Source organism: Eleutherodactylus coqui, chromosome 4 (genome assembly GCF_035609145.1).
Source record: "Eleutherodactylus coqui strain aEleCoq1 chromosome 4, aEleCoq1.hap1, whole genome shotgun sequence".
NCBI classification, from domain to species: domain Eukaryota; kingdom Metazoa; phylum Chordata; class Amphibia; order Anura; family Eleutherodactylidae; genus Eleutherodactylus; species Eleutherodactylus coqui.
Window position 1 is genome coordinate 126,907,443 of NC_089840.1, and position 26,166 is coordinate 126,933,608.

Genomic DNA, 26,166 nt, shown 5'->3' on the forward strand with positions numbered 1-26,166 from the left:
ACGATTAATGAGAAATGTTGCAATCGTATTGTGTTTTAGGAATATTATTAAGTTTCTGAAGTTGTAATATATCTTGGTATTTTCTTATGAAGGAAGTATGTTTTTCCTGCTGATCTAAATGATTCTTTTTGCATAATGCACACATAGTGGAAATAATATACTTCAAAAACCTTTTTTTAAAAGCAGCTTGGTAAAGAAGGGGTTGCTGAGAGAGTTTAGCAATTGCCTTGCATCTGGATCTAATTATGTGTGGAGAATGGAGGTTTGCTGTGTCAGAAATCCCTCCTACAAGGAAACGTTGCCAGGCATTCCAAAGTTGTGAGCTGGAACCAGTGCAGAACACAACAGTGCCCAAAATCTTCTCACAATCGGTTAGAGAAAGTCTACTGGAATAAGAATCCTTTACAAATCAACCAACGAGAAAGCCAAAGATGGCTGGGATTGTGGCTTGTGTCCTTCTTTCTGTTGTCACTGTAGTTAACTCCCAAGTTCAGACTGCATTTTTGGAGTACATGCAAACAAGGATGGGGTCTTTAGAGGTAAGTAAGATGAGGACACTATAAAAATATTTTATGCTTAATTTAGAGTAAATGTTGTAAGATGGTTATTTTGAGTTTTTTTTAAAGTCATTATGAAGATAGTCTTTTATATAGTAGAATGGAGGCTTCATCCATTTCATAGAGTACACAAAACAGTCATTTCTAAACTTTCATTTCTTAGATTTGTTGACTTTTGGATCAAGTGTACTTTATTTGGCACAGAGCCATGATCTCCAACCTGTACAGAACTGTAACTCTTAACATGCTCTGAAATCGCAGAGTAGTTATGCAACAGCTGGATAACTGCAAGTTGGAGACCGCTGATCAAAAAAATAAGCGACATTTTGTAAGCTAAACAAAATAATTGTTACACTTCCCCTGGTTATGTGAAGGGGTAACCCAGCAGATGCCACCTGAGCAGAAACACTCAAAAAGAAGGAAAAGAAAAAATAATTTCTTAACATATGAACCATAAGGATCACATCTGAGGGCACTTCAGAACAACTGTCAAAGTAGCTATATAAAGTCAATAATGTCCCACAGTGAAGAAGTTTCAGAAAATGACTTAAAGTGGTTTAACCAACTGCACCATTTATAGAAATACTGGAAACTTGTATTTTGTTCAATTCTTAAGAAAGTAAGCAGGAAATCAGTTACAAGACACCAAGCATAGCCAAGGCGTACATGTCTTCAAGTAACAGCATATACTCCTTGTATTTGCTTCCTCTTTATAGCGACAAACATGGAGCTTGCTGGGATATACCACGTGCGTAAATCCTTAACCGGAGCCAACACAAGAGACGTAAAATGAACAGAAGTGAAATTCTAAGTATTCTTTAGAAGAGGTGCTTTCTCACATTATTAAATTTTATATATTAATAATTATATAGATATTAGGCGAATTATGAAGTTCAAAACACAAAGTACTAAAAAGGTATTTGCAGCGTTAATAATGAAGAATGCATCAGAAATGGAAATACATGGCTCTGTAAGTAATGAATGGTAACATAGTAGCATACTATTTTCAGACTTATGTCCATCTAGTTCACCCTATTGCACCCCCCACCCCCAATTTTGATCCACAGTTAAGCAAAAAAAAAACAAAAAAACAATGACGTAGAAGCCAATTTTCCTCATTTAAGGGGGAAAAAAATTTCTTCCCGATTTCAATCTGGCAATCGAAATAATCCCTGGATCAGCGACCCTTCTAAAGTAATCAGGCAGAGAGTTACATAGTCTCACTGCTCTTACAGTAAAGAACCCCCTTCTATGTTGGTGTAGAAACCTTCTTTCCTCTAGATGTAGAGGGCGCCCCCTTATTGCTGTCCTGGTTATAAATAGATGATGGGAGAGATCTCTGTATTGTCCCCTGAGTGCACTTCTTCTGTTGGAGTTAACTCTCATAGGTTTACCTCTACTTCCACTCAATGCTACATTCAGCTTATCCACTAACCTGTTATGATGACGGACTGGTGAGGATTATCATAACAACTTTCAATTTTCAGAAAGGTATAAAGACATTCAGGATAATAGGGAAAATAAAGGGGAAAATACTTCCACTATCTGAATTCCCCAGGTTCTGGCTAAAGCTAGTTGAGTTAATAAATAACCATTCCAATCAATGGAAACATGATAAGTTGATATAAATACCACAGAGACCCCCCCCCCCCCCCCCTCTGTCTGACTTTACTTGAGATCACAATGTAAGATAGGTCATCAATGTCAGATCAGTGGGGGGCTGCTCGGGACTCCCAATGATCAGCTGTCTAAAGCAGCCAGCGATCCAAATTTTTTGCTGCTACTGCATACCAGGCACAACAAATAGATTTCATAGTGGCTATACATTCAATTAAATGTGATTGAGCTGCTTTAAACCATGTGACTGATGAACGTGATCTCACAGGCCTAGGAAGAGGCCACAGCACTCATCAGAACCCACCGCCTCTTAAATCAGCTGATCGATGGGGAACCGAATGGCAGACCACCACCAATTGAATATTGATGACTTATCCTCAGGGGCTGGCTGGGAGGTCTTAGCCTACGGGGACAAGCACATGGAACTGGCCCATGAGTAGCGGCCTGTCCTTAACTTGTTGACCTCCATCTGCTATGAAAGAAATACAGCACCACAACCAATCTCCTAACCCTTTAGTGACCGGCCTATTTTTTACCTTAATGACCAAACAATTTTCTCCATTTCTTTCATTCTCACATTGAAAGCATTGTCATTTTTTTTCTCTACAGAGTCATATTAGAGTTTATTTTTTGCAGGACAAGTGGTACTTTTTATGGCACCACTTTGGGGGACATATAATATGTTGTATAACTTTTTATTACATTTTTTTCGGGGGGGGGGGGGGGGGGTGGAGATGAAAAAAACTAGAAATTCCACCATTGTTTTTTATTTTTATGGTGTTTACCATATGGTAAAAAAACGTGACCTTATTCTCTGGATCTGCATGATTATGGTGATACCAAGTTTATAGCTTTTTTTTGTGTCACTACTTTTGAACACTAAAAACACTTAAAAAATAATTTATCTTTCACCACACTAGAAGACCCAGAACATTTTTAATTTTTCATCAACAGAGTTTATTGGTATCATCTTGGGATACAGATGACCTTTTTATCGCTTTTTATTCAGTTTTTCTTTCTAGGAGGTAGGAGTAGCAAAAAGCTGCAATTCATCACAGGATACTGATGGATGACATGGAGAGTCCCATCCACTTGTCACCTGCTTACATGGCAAGATTGCTATTGACATTGGCATTGAAGGGGTTAAATGGTTAGGAATGGAGGTTTCTCTGCTCCTAGCTATTAGAGGAGAAGCCTGGCTGCCAGAACCAGCCAAGTCCTGGCTCTTCCCAACACGGGACCCCTGTGCTGGGTTAAGTTTGCAGATCCATAAAATATAGTTGCACAGGCTTAAAGCCACTTAGTACTCCCTGTAAAAATGTATATTGGAGGTCACTAAGGGGATAATATAAATATAGTACCAGAAACAAGTACATAACATAACTACAGTACCAAAAGGGGGTTCACAGCATAAATACAATCCCAGAACCAAGCTCCTAACGTGCATATAGTACCAGAACTGAGCTTATAACATAAGTACAACACAAGAACCATACAGTATAATAATCAGATAAACATTTTACACAATGATAGTGATTGCAGTGCAGTTAACTCTCGTAATCATAAGTGATATCTTTAATGAATTCAATGAATGGTCGAGCGCTGCCTGTGATTGGCTGAGCACTGTGACCAATCACAGGCAGCGCTCAGCTGTCATTCATTAAATAGCTGAGTGCTGCCTGTGATTGGCTGAACGTTCAGGCAATCAGATACAGCCATTTCAGCAGGAGGGGATTTTAAATCCCCACCTGCTGAAAGAGATTCAGAGCAGTTTAGGGAGAAGACACGGCTGGACGTGCCTGAGCATCGGCAGCTGCAGAGAGGTGTGTATATACTTTTTCCATTTTTTTACACATTCTAAGGATGATTTTCAGGGAAAGGCTTATATTTAAAGCCCTTCCCCAAAAAATCACTGCGGGGGCTGCCAGCATCTCACTGCTTTCAATAGAGCTGACTGTAGTGCCGGCTCCATTGAATTCAATAGGATAGCATGGCGGTCCTCTGCCACAGCTGTGGCAGAGGATTTCTTCATCCCTGCAGGGAGTCCCCGTGTCACTGAACACTGTGACAATGCTGTCACAGTGTTCGGTGATAAGGGGACTCCGCGCGGAGATGAAGAAATCCTCGGCGACAGCTGTGGCCCAGGATCGCAATCTTCTCTGCATGTTGTCAATGGGGTCGCCACTGCTGACGCCGACCCCATTGACCACCAGGTGAAACCCTTGGATGTGGCAGCATCAGGGGTTGCTGGTCCAAAAAATCCTGAATGCCGCAGTTACTTGCGTTTTAAAATCTGTTGTAGTATTTTTAATGGTGTGAATTTTTGTGTGCAGGTAAAAATTGGACATGTGACCTCTGCCATTGAAAAGCATTGGTTCTAATAGATGTGGATCGCAAACGCAAAAAACATGCTTAGCAAAAAACACACCTCTGACTGAGCCCTAATTGTGGATACAATAATAAATAGGTTTTATTACAGAAGATAATTTTTGGGGTGGAGGCAAGCAATAATACCATCTTTAACACCGTGCAACTCATTTTAAAAAATTTTCGTAACAGAAAGTAATTAAAGGGGATGTCTCGCGAAATCAAGTGGGGTTATACACTTCTGTATGGCCATATTAATGCACTTTGTAATATACATCGTGCATTAAATATGAGCCATACAGAAGTTATTCACTTACCTGCTCCGTTGCTAGCGTCCTCGTCTCCATGGTTCCGTCTAAATTCGCTGGCAGCTTGCTTTTTTAGACGCACTTGCGCAGTCCGGTCTTCTCATTTCAGCACGAGCCGCTTCAGTGTGCTCCCCGCTACAGATCTTCTGCGCATGCGCAGACGAGCTGTCACTGCTCGGGAGCGCGCTGGAGCGGCCATTCTGTACCATCCTCTGTTAGAGGAAGGTGCAGAAACTGGAGCTGCCCAGCCTAGAAGCCGCCCAGCAGTGCCTAGAAGCCGCCCAGCTGTCCCGAGAAGCCGCCCAGGTAAGTGATGGGTCGGGGGTTATGTTCACTAACAGGTGAAGGCCCCGGGGCCCAGCGCTTGGTTCCGGGGCCCAGCGCTGGGCTCCAGGGCCCAGCGCTGGGCTCCTGAACCTAGCGCTGGGCTCCGGAACCTAGCGCTGGGCTCCGGAACCTAGCGCTGGGCTCCGAAACCTAGCGCTGGGCCGAGGGGCCTTCATCTGTTGTCAGGGTCTAGCGCTGGGGAGCCGGGGCGTAGCGCTGGGGAGCCGGGGGGTAGCGCTGGGGAGCCGGGGGGTAGCGCTGGGGAGCCGGGGGCTAGCGCCGGTTACCTGCTGCCTGGCGGTGGGTGACTGGTCGGCGGCGTTCAATCCAGGGGTCCGGTCGGCGGCTGCGAGGCGTCTGGTTGTCAGGGAGACACAGCTGGTAGCGTCTCGGGAGCACGCACGTCGGGCTGCAGCAAGCGACGGGAAAAGAGTCGGCGGCCATCTTGGGGAAACTTTTATAAGTTGCTGAAACGCTGGAACTGTAAGTAGAAACCAGCTAGAAAAGTCATTTACAGGGGGGCTTAGTAATGTATGCTTAATTAGGGGGACTGGGCAAAAAAAAAAAATCACTGCTTCCTCGAGACCATCTCCTTTAATATGTTTCTGTAAAATTAAAACCTGCTGATTCCACTGATAACACTGAATAATAGAAGCATGTCTCATTTCCGAGTTATTTTAGTGACTAATTGTTTAAAAAAATCCTAACTCCTTCATTTATCCATCAACGTCGCTGTAGGAGGGCTTGTTTTTTGCGAGACGAGCTGTATTTTTCAACGGTTCTATTTGATATACCATATAATGTACTGAAAAACTTTTAGAACGTTTTAAGTGGAGTAAAATGAAAAAAAGAAAAGTTCCGCCATCGGTGCGTTTTGTTTCTACAGCGCACAAACTGCAACAAAAATGACATGATAACTTTATTCTATGGGTCAGTACGATTACTACGATAACAAACTTTTATAGTTTTTATTTTTGTTGTACTACTTTTATTTTTCGAAGACATTTAATTTAAAAAAAAAAAATTTCTACCGCCATCTTTCGCGCGCAATAACCTTTTTCTTTTACATAGTTGTGCAAGGGCTCATTTCTTGCGAGATGTCCTGCAGTTTGCGTTATTACTAGAGATGAGCGAGCGTACTCGTCCACGCCCCTTTTTCGCCCAAGCGCTGCGATTTTCGAGTACTTCCGTACTCGGGCGAAAAGATTCGGGGGGCGTCGTGGGTGAGTGGGGGGTTCCAGCGGGGAGTGGGGGGGAAAGGGAGAGAGAGAGGGCTCCCCCCTGTTCCCCGCTGCTACCCCCCGCTCTGCCACGCCTCCCCCCACCCCCCGAATCGTTTCACCCAAGTACGGAAGTACTCGAAAATCGCGGTGCTCGATCGAGTAATTACTCGAAACGAGCAGGTTCGCTCATCTCTAGTTATTACCATTTTGGAATGCAGATGACTTTTTGATCACTTTTTATTGCATTTTTTCTTGGAGACAGAATGACCAAAAAAGTGTATTTCTTTTTTTTTTTCGGACGACACTCACCTTGCAGGTTAAATAATGTATTACTTTAATAGATCGGACTTGTACAGACACAGCGATGCTGAACGTGTATTTTTGTTTGTATAATTTTGATTCTTTTATTTGGTCTAACCGATGACCTGTAAAAACACAGTTCATTAAATTCAATTTACTGGTAGATAATCCGCCGTGTTTACGTCACGTGGAAACATACTCTACTTGTTACATAAACCTATCCTTATAGTGTTTATTCAGCACGCGGTGTGTAACAGTGATTGCAAAATAGTTGCGCAATCACTTTTGTTCTTTTTATTAAGCAAGGTTAATGGGGAGCCTGCTGGATTAATTGTATAGGCAGATTTCCAAAAGATACAATACAACGGCAAATGGATTACATTATTCCCCATAATTTGAAAACCTTATGTGGCAGAAAAAAACAGATATCATATTTGAATTCAGCGCACTAAAGTTACTATGAGCCACCTATCTGCTTTTTTGTTACAAAAATTGTGTTGCACGGTGTTATCATTCAATAAAAACGTACAACATATAAAGAAAATGCAAGATACACCTTAATCCTTAATGGTAGGAAGACTAATTAAAATGCAAGAACAATGAAATTCGACTAATAATAATTGCCACAATCAATCTGTGCCATTAATGGCTGCCTTGGGCCTGACGAGTGGACGCCAATTTCGCGATATCTGGTTCTATCTTTGTCAACCACAGTCTCAAGTCACTCCTTACACATATCTGAAGTTTGCTTCTCGCTTTTGTCAGGAGCTGCTGAACCACGCTGAAGCCCCTCTCCACTAAGTAGGTAGATGGAAAAGCTAACACTAGCAACTTAACTTCCTGCCACGGGATAGGATAGGAATTCTTCACTTTCACACAAAAATATTCATAGCCATATTGTTGGAAAGGTGCTTGGGTTTTGCTATCATGTTTCAAGTGGATCAACTGCTCTTGTAATCTGGGATGAAATTCTCCTGTGTCTGCTGAAAATGGATTCAGTACCCACGTTGGTATTTCAAGGGTACATAGATCATGAAACCTAGTTTGCATGTCTTCTTTGGCTTGTTTGAGGTGTGAGCAAAAAATGTCTAAGTCTGCATCTTGAAGTTTGACTCCGTCTTCACGTGCAATTTCTTAAAGACTCGGAAACTGACAGAGCTTGTGTTGACTCAGGCTATTAGTATGATGGTCCAGTTTGGCAATGAAGGAAGAGATTATACCTTTAGCCTTAATGAAATTCATTTTGTCTCCTTGTAGCTTCGTGTTGACCTCATTGAGTTTGTCAAATATGTCTGCGAGATAGGCAATGTTAAGATGTCATAGTTCGATTGCATCACAAAGCCTTGCATCGATCGACCGAAGAAACTCGACTTTTATGTCAAAAAGTTTGTAGAAGTGTCGTAAGCATTTTCCTCTTTAGAGCCATCTCACTTCGGTGTGTAGGGAATAGACATTCGAATTCTTCATCATGGTCTTGGCAGAGCTTGCGGAAAAGACGTTGGTTCAAAGAGTTATCTTGTTAACACCATTAATTACATAGCGCAGAGAATCATGCAGTCTCTACCGATGGATTACACAGTGGACTGCCATTATGCCAGGTATAGCCAATTTTAAATGGGCTATAAATCCGCGATATTGACCAATCATGGATGCAGCTCCATCGGTTGCACAAGCAAGTACATTTGTTAAAGGGATGTTCTTTTCTTGGAAAAATCCTTCCACTCTTTTGTATATAGAGGAGCTTTTTGTGTCGGTGGTTAAATTACTGATAAACAACAGTTCCTCCACTACCTCTTCATTCCAAGTAATGAAACGAACGTAAACTAGCAGCAATGCTTCATTGTCTCTAACCATTGACTTGTCGATTTGCATTACAAATTCTGTGTTTTTTTAACATGTCCAAAAGTGTTTCTTGCACATCAGCAGCCATCTAATCAATTCTTCTTGAAATGGTGTCATTACTCAAAGGAGTCAACTTCACCATGGCACACGCATCAGGCCCCAGCATAGTAATGACAATCTCTTTAACTGCGGGTAACACAAGTGTTTTCCCAATAGTATGTGATTTGCCACATTGCACTATTTATAAAGAGACTTTATGGAAAGCAAGGAGGCCTTTGTCAGCATAGAGAGAAGATTTTCCAAATAGTTTGCCTACAGTGCTGCAGTTCTCAAACTTTGACTTTAAACTTTGGAAGAATGAAATAGGCTTACCCACTTTGTCTCAATGCATTTTTGCAAGGTGATTACTCACTCTCGAAGGCTTCATAGCTTCTTTCGAAAATGTCACTTTTCTCAAATGAGGCACAAGGGAAGCTGTCCATTTGTAGGAGAAGGGATCAATCCGTATTTCAAGTATTCATTCGAATATTGATGGCATTTCTTCTTCTCAGCCATTTTTTTCAAAGTATGTTTCAAGAATGCACTGCTTATATTACTCTATCATATAGTGATGTATGACTTTTATAATTACGTGACTCTACTACAGATCAATCACACTGGATAACCTAAAGAACAACCTAACCTGCTGTATTCCATAATGCTGCTGATTGGCTGGGACTTTCAATCGTGTTGGTCTTTGAGAGCTGTAGATTATATCAGTGCTCTGAAAAGAAACTTGGCGACCACTAGGACTGCAACTCCCAGAGACCCACACAAGTGAAAGTTTGAAGTGGTTCCAGCCAATCAGCGGCATTATGGAATACAGGTTGTGCTGTAGGTTATCCATTGTTATGAAGTGTGATTGATCTGTAGCAGAGTCATGGAGTTATAAAAGACATACATTATATGGCAGAGGCGCGCAGGCTGCAGACAACTCCCATTACATGTAAGTGATTCATATGGAAATAATTGCCTCAGTTTTTGCCGGTTTCAGATTTCTACCGATTGTTTTCAGACGGATTATTGCCAAAAACCGAGGTATCACTATTAATTTTTAGAAATTCATCAGACATATGGAGCCTTTATCTTCTAGAAGCATTTCTTTTTTTGAGGGGGGGAGGGGGTGGGGGACGAATAAATTCTGCATCAAAATCCACACGTCAGCAGAATATTCCACAGGAGGGCATATTCTATCCTGTGTGAAAGCACCCTTATTTTAATCAGTAATATACAAAGACACAGTTTTCCATGTTTGTGTATTTGTTATAAATTTATTGTAACTTTACCTTAATCTTACATTTTTAAAGTTCTTGCTCTCAGTATATTTGTTGAGCGTTACTTCGGATCGGTGCTTTGGAGTGCTCCCCACCGCCGACTCAGCGCGTGACCTTTCTTTCCCCTTTCTTCTCTTTAATTATTTTCAGAGAGCAAATATTTGTGCAGCCACATCAAAGGTTGGCATGTTCATCACAAAAAAAATTCCCATAAAGCTAATGTCCACACAGCGGTGGTCCATCTTCAGGGAGGGGAATCATAAGAGTGAGGTTTTTGAGAAACTCTGTAATTACATGCACGTAATAATTTACAAGAACTCTCTCTTTTTTACATTAATCTTGAAGCAAAGAACTACTGTATAACAATCAAGTATAGAAGAACTCTCCAAGCAATAGTGGTGTTTGGGTTAACATAACCTTAGTCAACGGGTGTCCTGTTTTCATATACAATGCTCAGAATTTTGCATTTACCTTCCACTTGGGTCACAAATGGAGCATAAATCCCACCCAAATATAGTCTATATATCCAAAAGGTACACTGGCCTTACTGAACACTCATACACAAGTGTACCAAAACTCACAGCTTTCCAGCAGTCAAAGGGTTAACATACTAATCCTAGAAATGTAGAGTTGGAAGGAACCCCCAGGGTCATCGTAGTGTTGGAAGGGACATCAAGGGTCATTGTAGCATTGGAAGGGATCCCCAGGGTCATTGGGTCTAAACCCTTGCACAATACAGGATTCACTAAGGGTTCTTTTAGATGAGCCGATTATCATTTGAACGAGTGGGTGACATCACTGCTAACTCGTTTGCTCTCATCCAGCCTGTTTAGACAGGTAGATGCATTGTTGGGTAATTCAAAAGAAAATCATTCAGAATCGTTCAGTCCCTGTTTAAACCGAACGATAAGTGAAGGAACCAACGATAATTTGTATGCCTGCATAAAATGAATGACGAACTAAAAGCGAATGATTCTCGTTCATTGTTCAGTCGTTGGCTTGCGTTTAGACCTAACGATATTGTTCACTTTTGCTCATTTGAACAATTTCTTTGAATGATAATCATTCCGTCTAAAAAGCATCCTAAATCATCTATTCCTTTGGGCATAGTAGACCCAACTGATTTGGCCTATGAAAGCATGTGCGCCATCTTTTATGGTCTGTTATATGGTCTACTCTCACAGGACAGTGAGGGGATCAGGGGGGAATGACTATGACTGTTAAAGGGAATCTGTCATCTACTTTTAGCCCTATAAGCTTATGGGCTAAAAGTAAGTGACCCACTGAATTAGGGGATGTAGATGTCATACTTACCTCAATGCACTGAGTGGTTCCTTTCAGCGCTTACACTGGGGGAACGACGGGGAAGTATAACACTTACATCCCTGGACTCAGGGGGTCACCTACTTTCAGCCCATAAATTTAGCTTCTAGGGCTCAAAGTAGGTGACAGATTCCCTTTAAATATGTGATTGTGCATTAATTCACCTCACTGTGATTTCCAGTCTGGATGAGGAAATATGTATTTGAAGTTTGCTCAAACCAGACTTAGGCAATAAAGTTGACACTATATCTGCTCCAAGTAACTATCCTTAAGTTCTCGTCACTGTAATATTTCATGTTCCAGTTTATGCATTTTTTCCAATTCCATTCTGAATAATTCTATGAAGTTCTTCTCCTTGCTCAAGATTTTAATTATGCTGTTGCCAGTTGCATACAGATGTATTTCCTCTTTCATCACACTTGTGTATAACTTTGAATAATACTTTTTATGGCTGTAGGAAAGAATTGCACAATGGCACGATCACAGCAATCGCTACAGCTCAGAACTCCGTGACTTTAAGAACCAGGTCCTAAAGATGTTGGAGAACATAGAGAAGGAACGGGATACAGTAAGGAATGAGATGGAAAATACAAATGTTCGGCTTGACCGGCTAGAAAGAGAAGTAGACTACCTAGAGACTCAGAATCCAGAACCACCATGTGTAGACATAGATACAAAATTGACGGAGCTTCACCAGCAGAAAAAGAAGAAAAAGGAAAAGTATGAAAAGTTAACAGGTAGAGATTTTCTTGTAGATTCTCTGTGATAGCACTTGCACATTTGTTATTAAAAGGAAATCATGGCTTTGAAAATAGTAATTGTAATAGTTACTCACTAATTCCTAACTTGATCCTCAAGAATATAATAGCACTACTTCCTTGAGGGCCTTCTACACAGCCTGATGATTGGCAAAGATATTTGTATAAATGTCTGTTTGCCCGATCCTCAGACCGTGTGAAGGTGCCCTGATCAATAGGTCAATAGGCAAACATTTCAGCAAGCTTGAAAATCTTTTTTGGTTAGGCAAGGAATCAAAGGTATAGTTTGTAGCTTCTTGGCCCAAATGTAAAACCTGTAACTGGACCTACTATGTGCCATTTAGAATACTGGTGTCATCTTATGTGATAAAGGGGCCTTTAACCTCATTGCCCAAAAAAGAAGCTTTTATTTTTCTCAAGCCACATTAAAAACTACACTTTTTGTCAAAAAAATTCCCTCCCCTAGAAGTTGTCGGAATAGAATTAAACTTGATTGTAACGTTGATATAAGCTTGGGTACAAGATGTGATACGGGCAGGCATGGAGGCTCTAGTACCTTATTGTATCGCTTCTAGCTTGGATACAAGATGTGACCCTGTTGGGCCACCTCTAGCTTGGATATGAGATGTGATACGGGTGGGCATGGAGGCTTTTGTTCCCTCCTGTATTGCCTCTAGCTTGGAAACCAAATGTGAATCGGCCAGGTATGAAAGCTTTAGTAACCTGTTGGGCTGCCTCAAGGTTGGATACAAGATGTGATATGGGTGAGCATGGAGGCTCTAATATCCTGTTGTACAACCTCTAGCTTGGATACAAGATGTGATCTGTGCAGGCATGGAGGCTCTCGTACTCTGTTGGGCCACCCCTAGCTTGGATACAAGATGTGATACGAGTGGGCATGGAGGCTCTAGTACCATGTTGTACCTCCTCTAGTTTGGATACAAGATGTAATACGGATGGGTAATCTTGTAGGCTGTCGAAGTTGGAATCCCAGAGGGTCCCATTAAGAGGAACACATGTGGCTGCACAATGTCCTGAACATATCACTGAGCTGTTATTGTCCCTCGTGCCACTACTAGGGGTGACCGACTGTCGTATGCGATGGCCCCCCAAACCATCACAGCAGCAGTGTGCCGCTCCACAGCAAAGGCAGGATTGAGGCACTCACCACGAGGTCTTCAGACACGAACACAGCCATCATCAGCATCCAAACTATATCTGGATTCATCAATGAAGACAACGCCGTAGCAACTCAGTTTCGTCGTTCATGACACCAATGCAAACAGAGATGGCAGTGGGTGTCGAAGGCCATACACGTAATGGGCACTGTGGTATCACAGTCGCAGGGAAGTCAGTGGTATAAATAGTGCCTTCACAGACTGATCTCTTTATAACTAAAACGTAACTTTTATTGTTAACTTTTTTTTCTAAAATAATAATAAGAAAGGCCTCATAAGGAAACATGTAAATGCATAAAAATATTCTTATATGCCCATGTTATATCTAGTCCAATATCCTCCAATTATAGTTGGAATTGGAATCAGGGTATACCATATCATATAGGGCAAGAAATGGAAGGCCCAGATGACTCCTCTGTCAGCAAGAGCTATTTTATCAGAACAATAGCGCTGATGAGTTAATTTCCTTCAAGGCTGGAGTTGCTGCTAGGTTTCTACTTTATTTGTTTTGGTTCCTTTACTAACAAACCTACGTCTGGATACTAGGGATTAGTACTATACCCAGAGCCTAGATTAGTGCAGTAGGGCATGTGTAGTTTATCTAAACAGGGTTTGTTATCTAAACCCCAGGCACTATAGGGACAGAACACACTTTTAGTACGAGATTGAGGGAGCTGATGCGTGTACTCCTGTGAGTCCTATCTAGCTGTTTGACCTGGGGAGCCAGTATATAGGAAGCTATTACCTAGCATTCCTTTGTCCTTGTTTGTAGACACATGCTCTCATTGCTTGTGCATACCTGGACTTCCATTGTGATCTTCAAAGATCAATATCGTATCCAGCACTTGGGAGCACACTCTATTCATTTGGGTACGCTCTTCAAGTGTTAGAAATATACACACACTATCATAGCTTGTGCATATCTGGACTTCCATTGTGACTTTCAGAGATTAGTGTCCTATCCATCATTTGGGATCGCACCCTATTCATTTGGGTACGCTCTGTGACTGTTAGAAACATAAGAACCCTTTGGTTCGATACTGTGGAAAAAGGCTCCTGATAAGTCGCTCCGGCGACAGAAACGCGTTGAGCCTATGAATATCTCTCTTCTGAGTTAAGAAATAGCCTATATACAAGTACATCTAGAGCTAAACAAAAGAGCCATATCTATGTACATGAACCTACTGACAGATCTACTCTAAAATTATACAAACCTTTTTTCAGTCTGGTATGTATCCAGATGAGTCATAAAGTCCTATGATAGGAAACCAGATACAATCAAGGACTACGTATTTATTCAGTTGAATTTTGGACTGAAATATGCACCATGGTACTCTGGAGCAAGATGAACTCATCAGCACCATTGTTCTGATAAAATAGCTCTTGCTGACAGAGGAGTCATCTGGGCCTTCCATTTCTTGCCCTAGATGATATGGTATACCCGGATTCTAATTCCAATTATAATTGGAGTATATTGGACTAGATATAACATGGGCATATTAGAATATTTTTATGCATTTACATGTTTCCTTATGAGGCCTTCCTTATTTTTAAGTTAGAAAAAAAGTTAACAATAAAAGTTACGTTTCAGTTATAATGGGCACTGTGAGACCAAATGTCCTTTATCCGTGCGCCTGGGAATGGTTTTGACAGACACAGAGGCCTGTAACATTGGCGCCACTTATCTATGGATGGTGGATAATGAAACATTTGGAGCTGCTAGTGCTTGTTGGATGATCAGATGATCCTCTCTACTGATAATCTATTGAATGCATCCTGAGCCCAGTCGCTTTATGTGCATGCCCTCATGCATCCATTGGTTCCAACACCTTCCAACAATCTGGTTAGAATGGCCAAGGTGGCGGCAATTCGTTGATACGACCATTCAGCTTCTTGTATTCCAATAATGCGCCCCCTTTCAAACTCTGTTATCTGGGTGAAATATATTTGATTGCATCGTAGAGGCGTCTAGTGGCCATCAAGCTCTACACAAGCGGAAAAAAGGTCACCACACACAATGACACCACTGCAAACAGTGGCAATAGTGAGTGAATGTCAAAGGCCATATGTGCAATGGGCGCCATGAGACCAAATGTCTTTTAGCCAAGTGCCTGGAAATGGTTCTGACAAACATACGAGCCTGTAATGATGGTGTCACCTGTCTGGATGGCAGACAATGAAACACTTGGAGCTGCTCATGTTTGTCGGACAATCACATGATCTTCTCTACTGGTGGCGTTCTGAGCCTGGCCACCTTGTGTGCATGCTCTCTTGCATACACTGGTCCCAATAACTCCTAACAGTCGGGTCAGTATGGTCCAGGTGGTGAGCAATTTATTAATATGACCATCCAGTTTCTCGTATTCCAATAATGCGCCCCCTCTCTAACTCTGTTATCTGGATGAAATCTCTTCTCTGCGTCGTAGAGGTGTCTAGTGGTCAACAAGCTCTACACAAGTAAGAAGAGATCACTACACACAAGGAGCCTCTGAGAGCCTTTTATAGGCCAAGGGAGGAACCACTTTTAGGGCCTCAGGTGACAAGACCGTTCATCTAATCACACCACAACTCTCATCATTTACATATCAGCCTGAGATGGAACTGCAGGACGAGTTTTGCAGCAAAACGACAACTTCTTCTAGAGGATTGATTTTTTTTTTATAAAGAGTGTAGAAAACTCCCATCAATGCTTAATATAATGTGATCCTAAATTCCGTGTTTTGTAGAAACTGGACTCCAGACTGGACAGTAATCAAGTATGGATAGCATAGTTTAAACCACAGGTCACCAAGCTTGTATGCCTTGTGAGCCACATTCAAGATTCAAGTGACATTCAGAAGCCACATTAAAATCAATAGTAACATAGTATGTTACTGTATACCATCCAGTTCAGCCTTTTGTCCACCCCCCCCCCCTCAATATTGATCCAGAGGAAGGAAAAAAAACCAAATGAGGTAGAAGCCAATTTTCCCCATTTAAGGTCAAAAATTCCTACCAGACTCCAATTTGTCAATCGGAATAATCCCTGAATCACTGACCCTTCTGAGTAATCAGCAGCTCTAACATGTAATATTGTAATGCTCAAGAAAGGCATCCAGGCCCTACTTATACTCTTTTATCAATGTTAATAGCATATTAAAGCAAATTTCTATATACAACTTTCAGTTTGGAAAATAGGCACACTAGAATAATATCCCCCAAATTGGCACAGTTCCGTGGACAGGGAATGTGTGTAATATATGGGGATGTCGTATTCTAGCAACTGCATATGGTCCTATCTCAGAGCCCTTATGACTAGCCACACAGCAGAGGATTGCACACCACATGAGTCTCATGAGCCATTGGTTGAGGACCACTGGTTTAGACTCTAGAGAAGGTCTGGTAGGCAGTGCATAGATATTTCTCGTCGCTGTTGAGGTTATTTTTGCTTTATTATGTAAGGCTAAATGCTATCATGCAATTATGCCAAAGAATTGATAGTAACATTAATAGTTAGTTTCATTTTATTAAAATATTGGAGAAGTAGAACAAGGCCATTTTCCTTCATTTCAATTCCAAGTGTACCATACTTGCAACCAAACCAACTTTATGCCAGTTAAAACCTCAATGATCCCATTTCAGAATACTAAAGCACAATATAGACTACTCTTACATACATAAATATGTGGAAATGACTGCATGTGTACTGTAAGTTCACAGGGGTTAGTGGAACCTACCTCTCATGTTATAATAGGTTGTCCAAAGGCCGAACTTGCTGAAAATGAGGAACCAGATGTGCAGCTGAGTCCTCCTGTCAACCGGAAGTCATGTAAGTAGGTTCCATTAACCTCATTTCACTTTTTGTAATAATGTCCTTTTCTATCTGCAATGCAAACTTTGTCTCATATTTGTCAGAAAAAGCAGTTTTAAAGTGTTTTGGTTTTATGTACAAAAGTGTAATTACTGTATAGTAGACACCAAGAAAAAATTTCCACCTCCATTTATATAAATGTCATGTTGTCATGTCAGAACCAGACTATTATGGTACTGTTGTATCTTGTCTCCACCATTCCGCTCCCGTGTGTGTCCCTCGGCCCTTTTTGCAATGGTGCCCATGACAGCTGGGGAAGGGAGCACTGGGGGATGCTGTCACTGAGGGCTACTCTGCTCCCCTGTGTGTGTCTGTCGGCCTCTTGGCAGCAGCGCCTCTGACAGCTGGGAAAGAGAGAGCTGGAGGATGCTGCCGCTGAGGGCTACTTCACTCCCCTGTCTGTCGGCCTCTTGGCAGCGGCACCCGTGACAGCTGGGGAAGAGAGCGCTGGAGAATGCTGCCGCTGAGGACTACTCCACTCTCCCGTGTGTGTCTGTCGGCCTCTCGGCAGCGCTGCCCATGACAGCTAAGTGAGGAAGCGCTGGGGGATGCTGCCACTGAGGGCTACTCCACTCCCCTGTGTGTGTCTGTCGCCCTCTCAGCAGCGGCGCCCCTGACAGCTGGGGAAGGGAGCGGAGGCACTGAGTGCTGCTCTGAGCAAAGTGGCTGACACAGAGCGTGGCTGGCATCTGGGGCCCGGGGATGTCATCACATATTGCAGGCTCACCGGCGGTAACACTCATAGTGGGGGACATTGCAGGGAGCCCGGCAGGGAACATTCACAGTGGGGGACTGGAGCGCCCCTGCTGCCTTATGGAGCTGAATGGGGCTAGCAGCGGCCACAGTAGATTACACAGGGAGCTTACCTGCATGCCAGAAGGATGACAGCGGATAGAGAGGGGGCCAGTCAGCAGCTGTGGCATAAGCTATACCTTCCCCAGGACAATCCCACGTTTCCACCCATTCTTGTGGTGGAGACAAGATACAACAGTACTGACAATTATAAGGTGGTTTCACATCTGTGCTCAGGGTTTTGCTTTCCTGTTCCATTCAGTTTGCAGCAAAGGGGAATCCCGTGGCCGAACGTCTCTGTCTCAAGATGGAATTAAACAGCACCGAACAGACTCCATTGACTATAATGGGGTCCATTCGGTTTCTGCTCAGTTGACCGACTTTTAGATGGAAAAAAACCCCGCTACATCCGATGCTTTTACCTCCAGTATTTTGAGCTGGATCTGCAGCGGAACCTCCAAACGTAGGCTGCAACGTAGATGTGAAACTGGCCATAGAGATCTTTTCCAGAGGTCCTTGCCATAACATTGAATGACGGGAATACCCCTTTAATATTTGTATGTGCAATAACAATACACTCAAGAATTTGATTACTGACAATTAGTCTTGCTTCCACTAGGTATGTAATACATCTACCATGTCTTTACTTTCCTTAACTTAGATCTCCTGAACATTCCTGCATTGTTGTTCTAATAGAGTTGAGCGAACATACTCTGCTGAGCTTGATGCTCGTTCGAGTATTAGCGTACTCGATAGTGCTCATTACTCGAACGAGCATCAAGCTGTGTTTGACCCCGCCCCAGTTTTTGGCTCCTCCCCGCTGTGACATGCCTGTTTGGGCCCCTCCCCGCCATGACGCAGCGTGCGTCATTGGCAATTTTTTTGTCAGGAGAGAGAGAGAGAGACGAACCTAGGGAAAAAAAAGCTCAGCACCCGGCGTCCCACATACAAAAATGCTGGAGTCTCCCATTGAAGTCAATGGGGTTCGTTACTCGAGTAGAGCTCTCTAAATTTACGAAAAGCTCGACTCGAATAACGCGGACTCAAGCATTTGAGTGCTCGCTCATCTCTATGCTCTATGACCATCTACAGGCTACTGGAGCAAAACGGCAATATGATGGAGCAGCTAGAGATTTAGGACATTTCAGTTAACTTTGATGTCACCATCCTAAGTCTCAATCTAATATCTATAAGCCTACTGGCTTTTTCCTGCACCACACTTTGACCCCTTTGCTTGACCTTATGTGGATGATTTAGGTGTCATTAGATTAGTGACACCCTCACGGCCACCGTAAAATCATAAAATTTGACTTTGGTATATCGAGGGACCTGTGAGGGCAGCCCAAAGTTCCTATGTTAGGTCTATGGGCGCGCTGCTAGGGAGAGTGAACCATTGCTAAGCAGCACGCAGCGGTGAGATGACAAGTGGTTAGCGGTGCAGAAGGCAATCGGTGCAGAAAGGTGAGCGCTAAACAGAGCAAGCGGTGCAGAAAGGTGAGTGGTACACAGGGTGAGCGGTGCAGAAAGGTGAGCGGTACACAGGGCGAGCGGTGCAGAAAGGTGAGCAGCACACAGGGTGAGCGGTGCAGAAAGGTGAGCGGTACACAAGGCGAGCGGTGCAGAAAGGTGAGCGATACACAGGGCGAGCGGTGCAGAAAGGTAAGCGGTACACAGGGTGAGCGGTGCAGAAAGGTGAGCGATACACAGGGCAAGCGGTGCAGAAAGTTAAGCGGTACACAGGGCGAGCGGTGCAGAAAGGTGAGCGGTACACAGGGAGAGCGGTGCAGAAAGGTGAGCGGTAGACAGGGCGAGCGCAGCTGGACACACTCGGCACTGCTACATGCAGCTGGACACACTCAGCTCTTATATGTGCAGCTGGACAGACTCAGATCTTCTACACGTATCTGGTCACACTCAGCTCTGCTATGCGCGGTTGGACACACTCAGCTCTGCCACGCGTGGCTGGACACACTCATCTTTGCCATGTGCAGCTGGACACACTCAGCTTTACCACACGCAGCTGGACACAGTCAACTCTGTCCCACAGCTGGACACACTCAGCTCTATCATGCAGCTCGACACACTCAGCCTTGCTATACGCAGCTCAACACACTCAGCTCTGCTATGTGCAGGTATACACTCAGCTCTGCTATACCTAGGCATATAGTGGTCTACAGCTCTGCGCCTGTATTTTCCCTCTGTAGTAGATACAATCTGTAGAGAATACAAGATATTACCGCACAATACACAAATATACTGGGGGCTTCACAGTTACATATACTATAGTAAGTGGTGTATTATACCGACATGTAATATACACTACTTGACTGTTGCCATGTTCCCAAAATGTGGTACACGAAGCCATGCAGGGCAAACAGTTCAAGCCAAATCCTCACTCGACAATTCTTAAAACATTTACACCTGCGTAGGAACCTCCATTCGGAGATTCAGTCGCAGATACGGCAAAAAACATAGGAGAAAAAATTCCTGCATGTAGCTGAGTGGAAACCAAACAGACCCCATTATAGTCAGTGGGGTCCATTAGGTGCAGTTTGGTGCTGTCATAAGACGGATCCATTCTACCAGGGGATTCCCCTTTCCTGCTCCCAGGAAAATGGAACTCCCGAAACAGATGTGAAAGCAGCCTAATGCAGATCATGCATTTCCATGGTTACAGACTACAAACAAACCATGTCTGTAGTCTGATCCTGCAGGCACTCTTTAGGAATTGTTAGTACTTAATATTTTTCTTTGATTTTACTTTATGAATCCTAATGTTTCAGTCTCTTATAATCCCTTTACTTATGTAGATTGCAGTGACACTATTTCTCAAGTGAATGCCATGAAAATACTGAAGCGCTTTGGGAGTAACGCTGGCCTTTGGACAAAGGACCCAATTGGAAATTCAGAAAAAGTCTATGTCTTCGATGGAGCTGGCAACGATACAGTATTTGTATTCTCCCGTATGAAGGAGTTCACTCTTTCATCTTCAACACGCAAAGTGCCTCGAATCAAACTTCCTTATCCATGGATCGGTACTGGCCATATTGTTTATGGAGGCAATTTGTTTTATATACGGCAAGATGAGGAATTTCAGGTTATAAAGTTCAACTTGACTACCAAAACAATAGTTGACAGCGCTGTTCTGCCGATCGAACAGCAAGTACCAGTATATGGACTGTCCAAATTCAACTACATAGATATAGTAGCAGATGAAGAAGGTCTCTGGGTCATCTATGCTACCAAGGAGAATGAAAAGAACATCTGCTTAGCCAAACTAGATCCAGGCAACCTTGGTATTGAGCAGATGTGGGATACTCCATGCCCAATTGAAAATGCAGAAAGTGCTTTTGTGGTGTGTGGCACTCTATATGTAGTGTATAATACCAAGCTTCCGAGTCGTTCTCGTATTCAGTGTGTCTTTGATGTCAGTGGAACCATATCCAGTGAACACGTCCCTATTGTTTACTTTCCAAAACGGTATGGATCTCACTCCAGCATGAAGTACAATCCCAAGGAAAAGCAGATCTATGCTTGGGATGATGGATATCAGATCTTGTATAAACTCAACATGAAACCTAGGGATGAACTATATTAGAGCTGACGGTAATTGTATTACTTTATGCATCTCTTGTCATTTAAAAGGATGCCTTATAACTTGGGTCATACACAACATACTCCACACATACCACTAGAACACCTAATTGGGGTCATTTTGAATTTTCAGTGATGTGTCATTTGTGTTTTCTTCTCTGCTTATTCTACAATATACTTTCTGCTCTTACATGCTGAATCTAAAATCATTTGTCACCCAGAAATATCACCTATTCCTGTGTAATAATAGTATATTTTAATGCCCAAAAATTAATTTATTGAATATATAGCCTCTAGTGATGGCTATAGGAAGTGAAAATGTTAGCATTTCAGTATACAGGGGATGGACAAAAATATAGAAACACTATACGAAATGCATCATTAGCACTGAGCTCCCCTTTTGACCCCTGCTTGGCTGAGAGCTTTCCCGCTAAATTTGTATTTACTTCACCTCTTGCACTGCTCTGGGTGGTTTTGGGAGCCAGCTGGTTACAGCAGCTGAGTGGCTCAAACCCCTGATCAATGGAACCTTGTTGCTTGGGTGGATGTTTACTTCTGCTGGCAGCATCTGTGTCATATTACTTCCACTTAAAATCAGTCTCTACATGTCTTATTGAAATATGATTTATATTCCCATGTGACTTTAGGCATGCATTTTGTACGGTATTTACATATTTGTGTCCACCCCGTTTATGTCTGTGCAAAGGATTTGAATCTCTGTATCAGTAAAACAAGATCCCACCTTTATAAAGATATATAAAGAAATTAATCGGCACAAAAAAATTTGGATCTAAAATAAGTTGATGTTAACAAGTGGAGATGCTCTTAATAGAAGGGTGAATTTGAAGGGACAAAATGTTCTTGCTTTCAGTAAGAGAAACACAATAATCTTGTAGATATAATACCTTTTAATGGCTAACAACATGATAATGTTAACAGTACAAGCTTTCAAGACTACTCGGGTCATTTCATGAGGCTGGTGTAACAAAGTATATGTTTATTATACTTCGAGGCTGCCTGATGAAGAGGCCCAGGCAGCCTCGAAAGCTCGCTGTAACATCATTACTTTTTGTTAGCCACTAAAAGGTATCACATCTACAAGGTTACATACACCCGTAGGAGTGAGTCCTTCCTGAGAGCATTTTGTTCTATTGGCTAACACGGTGCCAAAAAAAAAAAAATCTTTATGATGGGGCACAAACACATTGTCACAAAGCCAAGATTTATAGGGGTTTTTCCAGGCAGCATGGTTCGAGGGGAAGTCGCTGCTCCATCCCTATGTAGTAGCTGGCACTCATAATTGTGAGTCAACTTTCATTGAAATCAATGGGAACCCAGCCTACAATTACAAGTGCAGCTCCCATTGATTTCAATTAGAGCTGTGCCTGCAATTACGAGTGCTAGCCACTACACGGAGGTCGGAGCAGTGGCTTCTGCTCTGACGCTGTTGTATCCCGGCGGACGCTTCCTGGAAAACCACTTTACATCAAGCCCTCTATGAAATCATCTTTTACTGTACACAGAATTACTATATGAGCTATATCACAGCTTATTCACAGCATATTATAACCCCCACAGGAATATGTATTTTTTTCCCTGAATACAGGAAGCTTTTTGTGGGTTGCAAAGGATTAACTATCCAGATTTGAGACATATGTAGAATGTACTTTGATGTCTCCAGTAGATTTGTACTAGAATCAACAATCTGCAGTGCCAGTAGAATATAGATATATGCAAAAGAAGAAAACTGATAGGAAACGGTAAACTCCTGCGGATCTTCCCATGATCATCCAGTTGTCTGTAATATCTATGGATTGGATGGACAGTCATTTGATTTGATTAACAGTCAACATTAATTTTGAGTATCCCATGTATATCCACATGCGTCAGATATGTTGCAGAAATTTCTTACTCTCATTCATCTGAATGGGGTTTGTAGAAATCCTGGTGCATAGAAACAGATGTAGGAAAGGGTTCCCATTTCAGTACCTGTGCCATGTTCATCAAAAATAGCGTATGCTGAGCTGATTGCACATACTGAATAGAGAATTAATACTGGTCCACCTCATGTATCTCAGGCTGCAGTAGCGCGCACAATCTGTGCAGGTACATCATATTTTACAGTATTATTGGGGAATTCTGCAAAGCCAGACTCGGCCCACGGACACGACCAGAGTTGTTACTGATAAAAGCCGCCATGTTTTTCAAACCTCACACAGTCTCTTTTAGCATTTGTTCTATAATGTAAATTTTACAACTTTGATTTCAGGGCCTAAGATTTTCAACTCTTCAAAAAAACTAGTTCAACCCCTTAAGGTCCAAGCACAGTACATTTACACTGCTTGGTCCTGGGCTTTAATCCTGGCCAATAGTAAAAACATGGCATGGGATTAAAGCTCCTGGTCCTGCAATCTAACAGGAGCAAGTTGGGTCCTCAGCTGTTAGTCACAGCTGAGGACCCAGAGGAGAAGGCAAAAATATTTTTTAACCACTTCTGCCTTCTCTCTTGCAGGCTGCATAGTGTTCAATGAGCATTATGTAGTGAAGAGAGAAGCTAGAAGTGCTACGGCAGCTATTCGACTCCACGATCATGTGACCGCCAGGTGCCCCCTGCAACAGCAGAGTGGCAGGGTCCTAGCAGACTCAGATCAGGCTGACTACTGCTACTACAGATGAATATTTTCCCCTTTAACTGGGGCTCCTATGGATGCCCGAGTCAGAGGAAGAGTGTGAAATTAAAAAAAAAGAAAATGTGAATGTTACCCAGATGTCTTATATAATGTCATGGGGGACATAGATGGTACAAAATAGTTACAGGAATAACTTAAATAAATTACAGAATAAATAAAAAATATATATATGAAAAAGAAAATGACTCACTGCCAACATCAACCAAAACCATCGCCATATGCATCCTGTAATCTGAGACTATACGAATTAAATAGCAAAATGTCCAAAACACAGTGAGGAGCCCATTCCTGGACCTGAACAACCATACATTTTTTTTTTAAAGCATTTTTTTCCAGTTTTTTTTTACAGCTAATAAAACTAAAAAAAGGCAAAAAATATCAGTGAAAAAGATATTAAAAAATAGCCCTAAATGTCACAGAAAAAAAACACAGCAAAAATAATTTCGTAGCTGATGCAAAAAAAAAAAGAAAAACAGGCCAGTAAGTAATAATAATAATGTTTATTTGTATAGCGCCAACTTATTCAGCAGCGCAGCTACATTGATAAAATCCCTAAAATGTATCCGATCCCTAAGGAGTTAAACACAATGCTACATATTATATATATCTATATACATGGTAAATAACTTTGCAAACACATTTCATTACTTATCCTGGACTGACTATAATTCATAGCCTATATTATAGCGCAGGTCTGCATTAACAGCTATGAAATCTTCAGAGCTCAAATCTCCGAGCTTCTTTGCCTCTTTAGTGTCTGCACAGAGCTTGCTCTGATGATTTGCATCATGGGACATACAGGTACAATACACTAATCATACAAAAGAAGACAGAATTGTCCCAATGTTGCAGACTGTTTCCAATCACATCCTCCAGGGCTATGGATGTTACTGTGGATTATAATACATGGGAAATCCGCTGCATCTCCATCCCGTGGGGATGTACCCAATAAACCAAGATCTGGAACATGTGATATACCAAAGGTATTATAAGCAAACCCTTTGTCCTTCCAAAGTCTACTGTAAAAAGACCCGATGTAGAAGTTATACCTCAACGTTGATGAATGATATAAATCTTGCAAGTTCCTCTTCTATACCCTTTCTCGTATGCTCTGATGACCTTTGCTGAATCACTTTCTGCCGCCATCACTCCTAATTGTAGGTTTGTTTCTATTGTGACCTATAAAAGCTGTGAAGTACCGGTTTATGTGATGTGTGAAAGAAGTCATGCTGCTAAATAAAAACTTTGCAGTTCAGTCCTCTATGGATGTGTTTAAAGCTTGAGTGTAAAAAATCATTCTAAATATACAATGTGTTCTAAGCCAAGTATTAACTCTGCTCCTCTCTGGTTCGCTTTGATTCAGTTATTAATAAACCGATTCATTGCTATCTAAGTATAAGTATCTCCGTGGTCTTAATGTATGAGTGCTCTATCATGTTCTTACCTCACTGTAATCGCTATATTTTTGGTATATTTTCGAAGCGTGAGAAGTAACTAGGATACCTAAAGGAAGCCCATGGAAGTACGGAGAGAACACACAATGGTCATGCCAATCCTATCACCCTGGTCACGATCAAACCTAGTAACCTGGCTACATGGTGGCAATGCCAACCACTACCTTGTTGCAGGGTAGCTAGCATCTAGTGTAATTTTACCCTTTGGCAAAACAGTGTATTAACCTCTGGTTATACAAATAAGGAAGATGGAACAATACCTGTGCAGCGCCACCTATTGGAAGGCAGCATTCCTGCAAGTCAATGTTAGACTCTTTATGCCAGCCTTATAACAATGACTGGGAATTGAAAACCAAGCCAGAATACCATACACAGATGGCTGTTCCAGACTTTTTGCCCATCATCAGTGGGCAGTAGGTTTCTGAGTTGGCTAGTAAATGTTGGCCAAACTCACCAATTTTATCAATCCATAGACAGGAGCAGCACCAGGAGTGGATATTTTCTAAAAATGCATCATGAGATGCCTCTTTATTGCATCCAGTAAAAACGATGTTTCGACCCCTACTGGGGTCTTTTTCAAGTGCATAAACTCACCAATTTTGTCAGGATCAGGGCTCACACCCCCTTGCGTTTTTTTTAATGCTGCGATATTGCTGTGTTTTTTAACACGATT

General features: G+C 42.1%; 1 protein-coding gene across 2 annotated transcripts; it reads left to right on the plus strand.

Annotated features, from left to right (window-relative positions):
- Positions 1 to 328: 328 nt before the first annotated feature.
- Positions 329 to 25,432, plus strand: OLFML3 (olfactomedin like 3). 2 transcript variants are annotated; one of them, XM_066600081.1, is made up of 4 exons: positions 329 to 539; positions 11,635 to 11,914; positions 16,847 to 16,921; positions 20,566 to 25,432. In XM_066600081.1, exons 1-4 carry the CDS (start codon positions 432 to 434, stop codon positions 21,351 to 21,353), a joined length of 1,251 nt encoding a protein of 416 aa, XP_066456178.1. In that variant the 5' UTR covers positions 329 to 431; the 3' UTR covers positions 21,354 to 25,432. The 2 variants fall into 2 exon arrangements, with proteins under 2 accessions (XP_066456178.1, XP_066456179.1); XM_066600082.1 differs by lacking the exon at positions 16,847 to 16,921.
- The last annotated feature ends 734 nt before the right edge of the window (positions 25,433 to 26,166 follow it).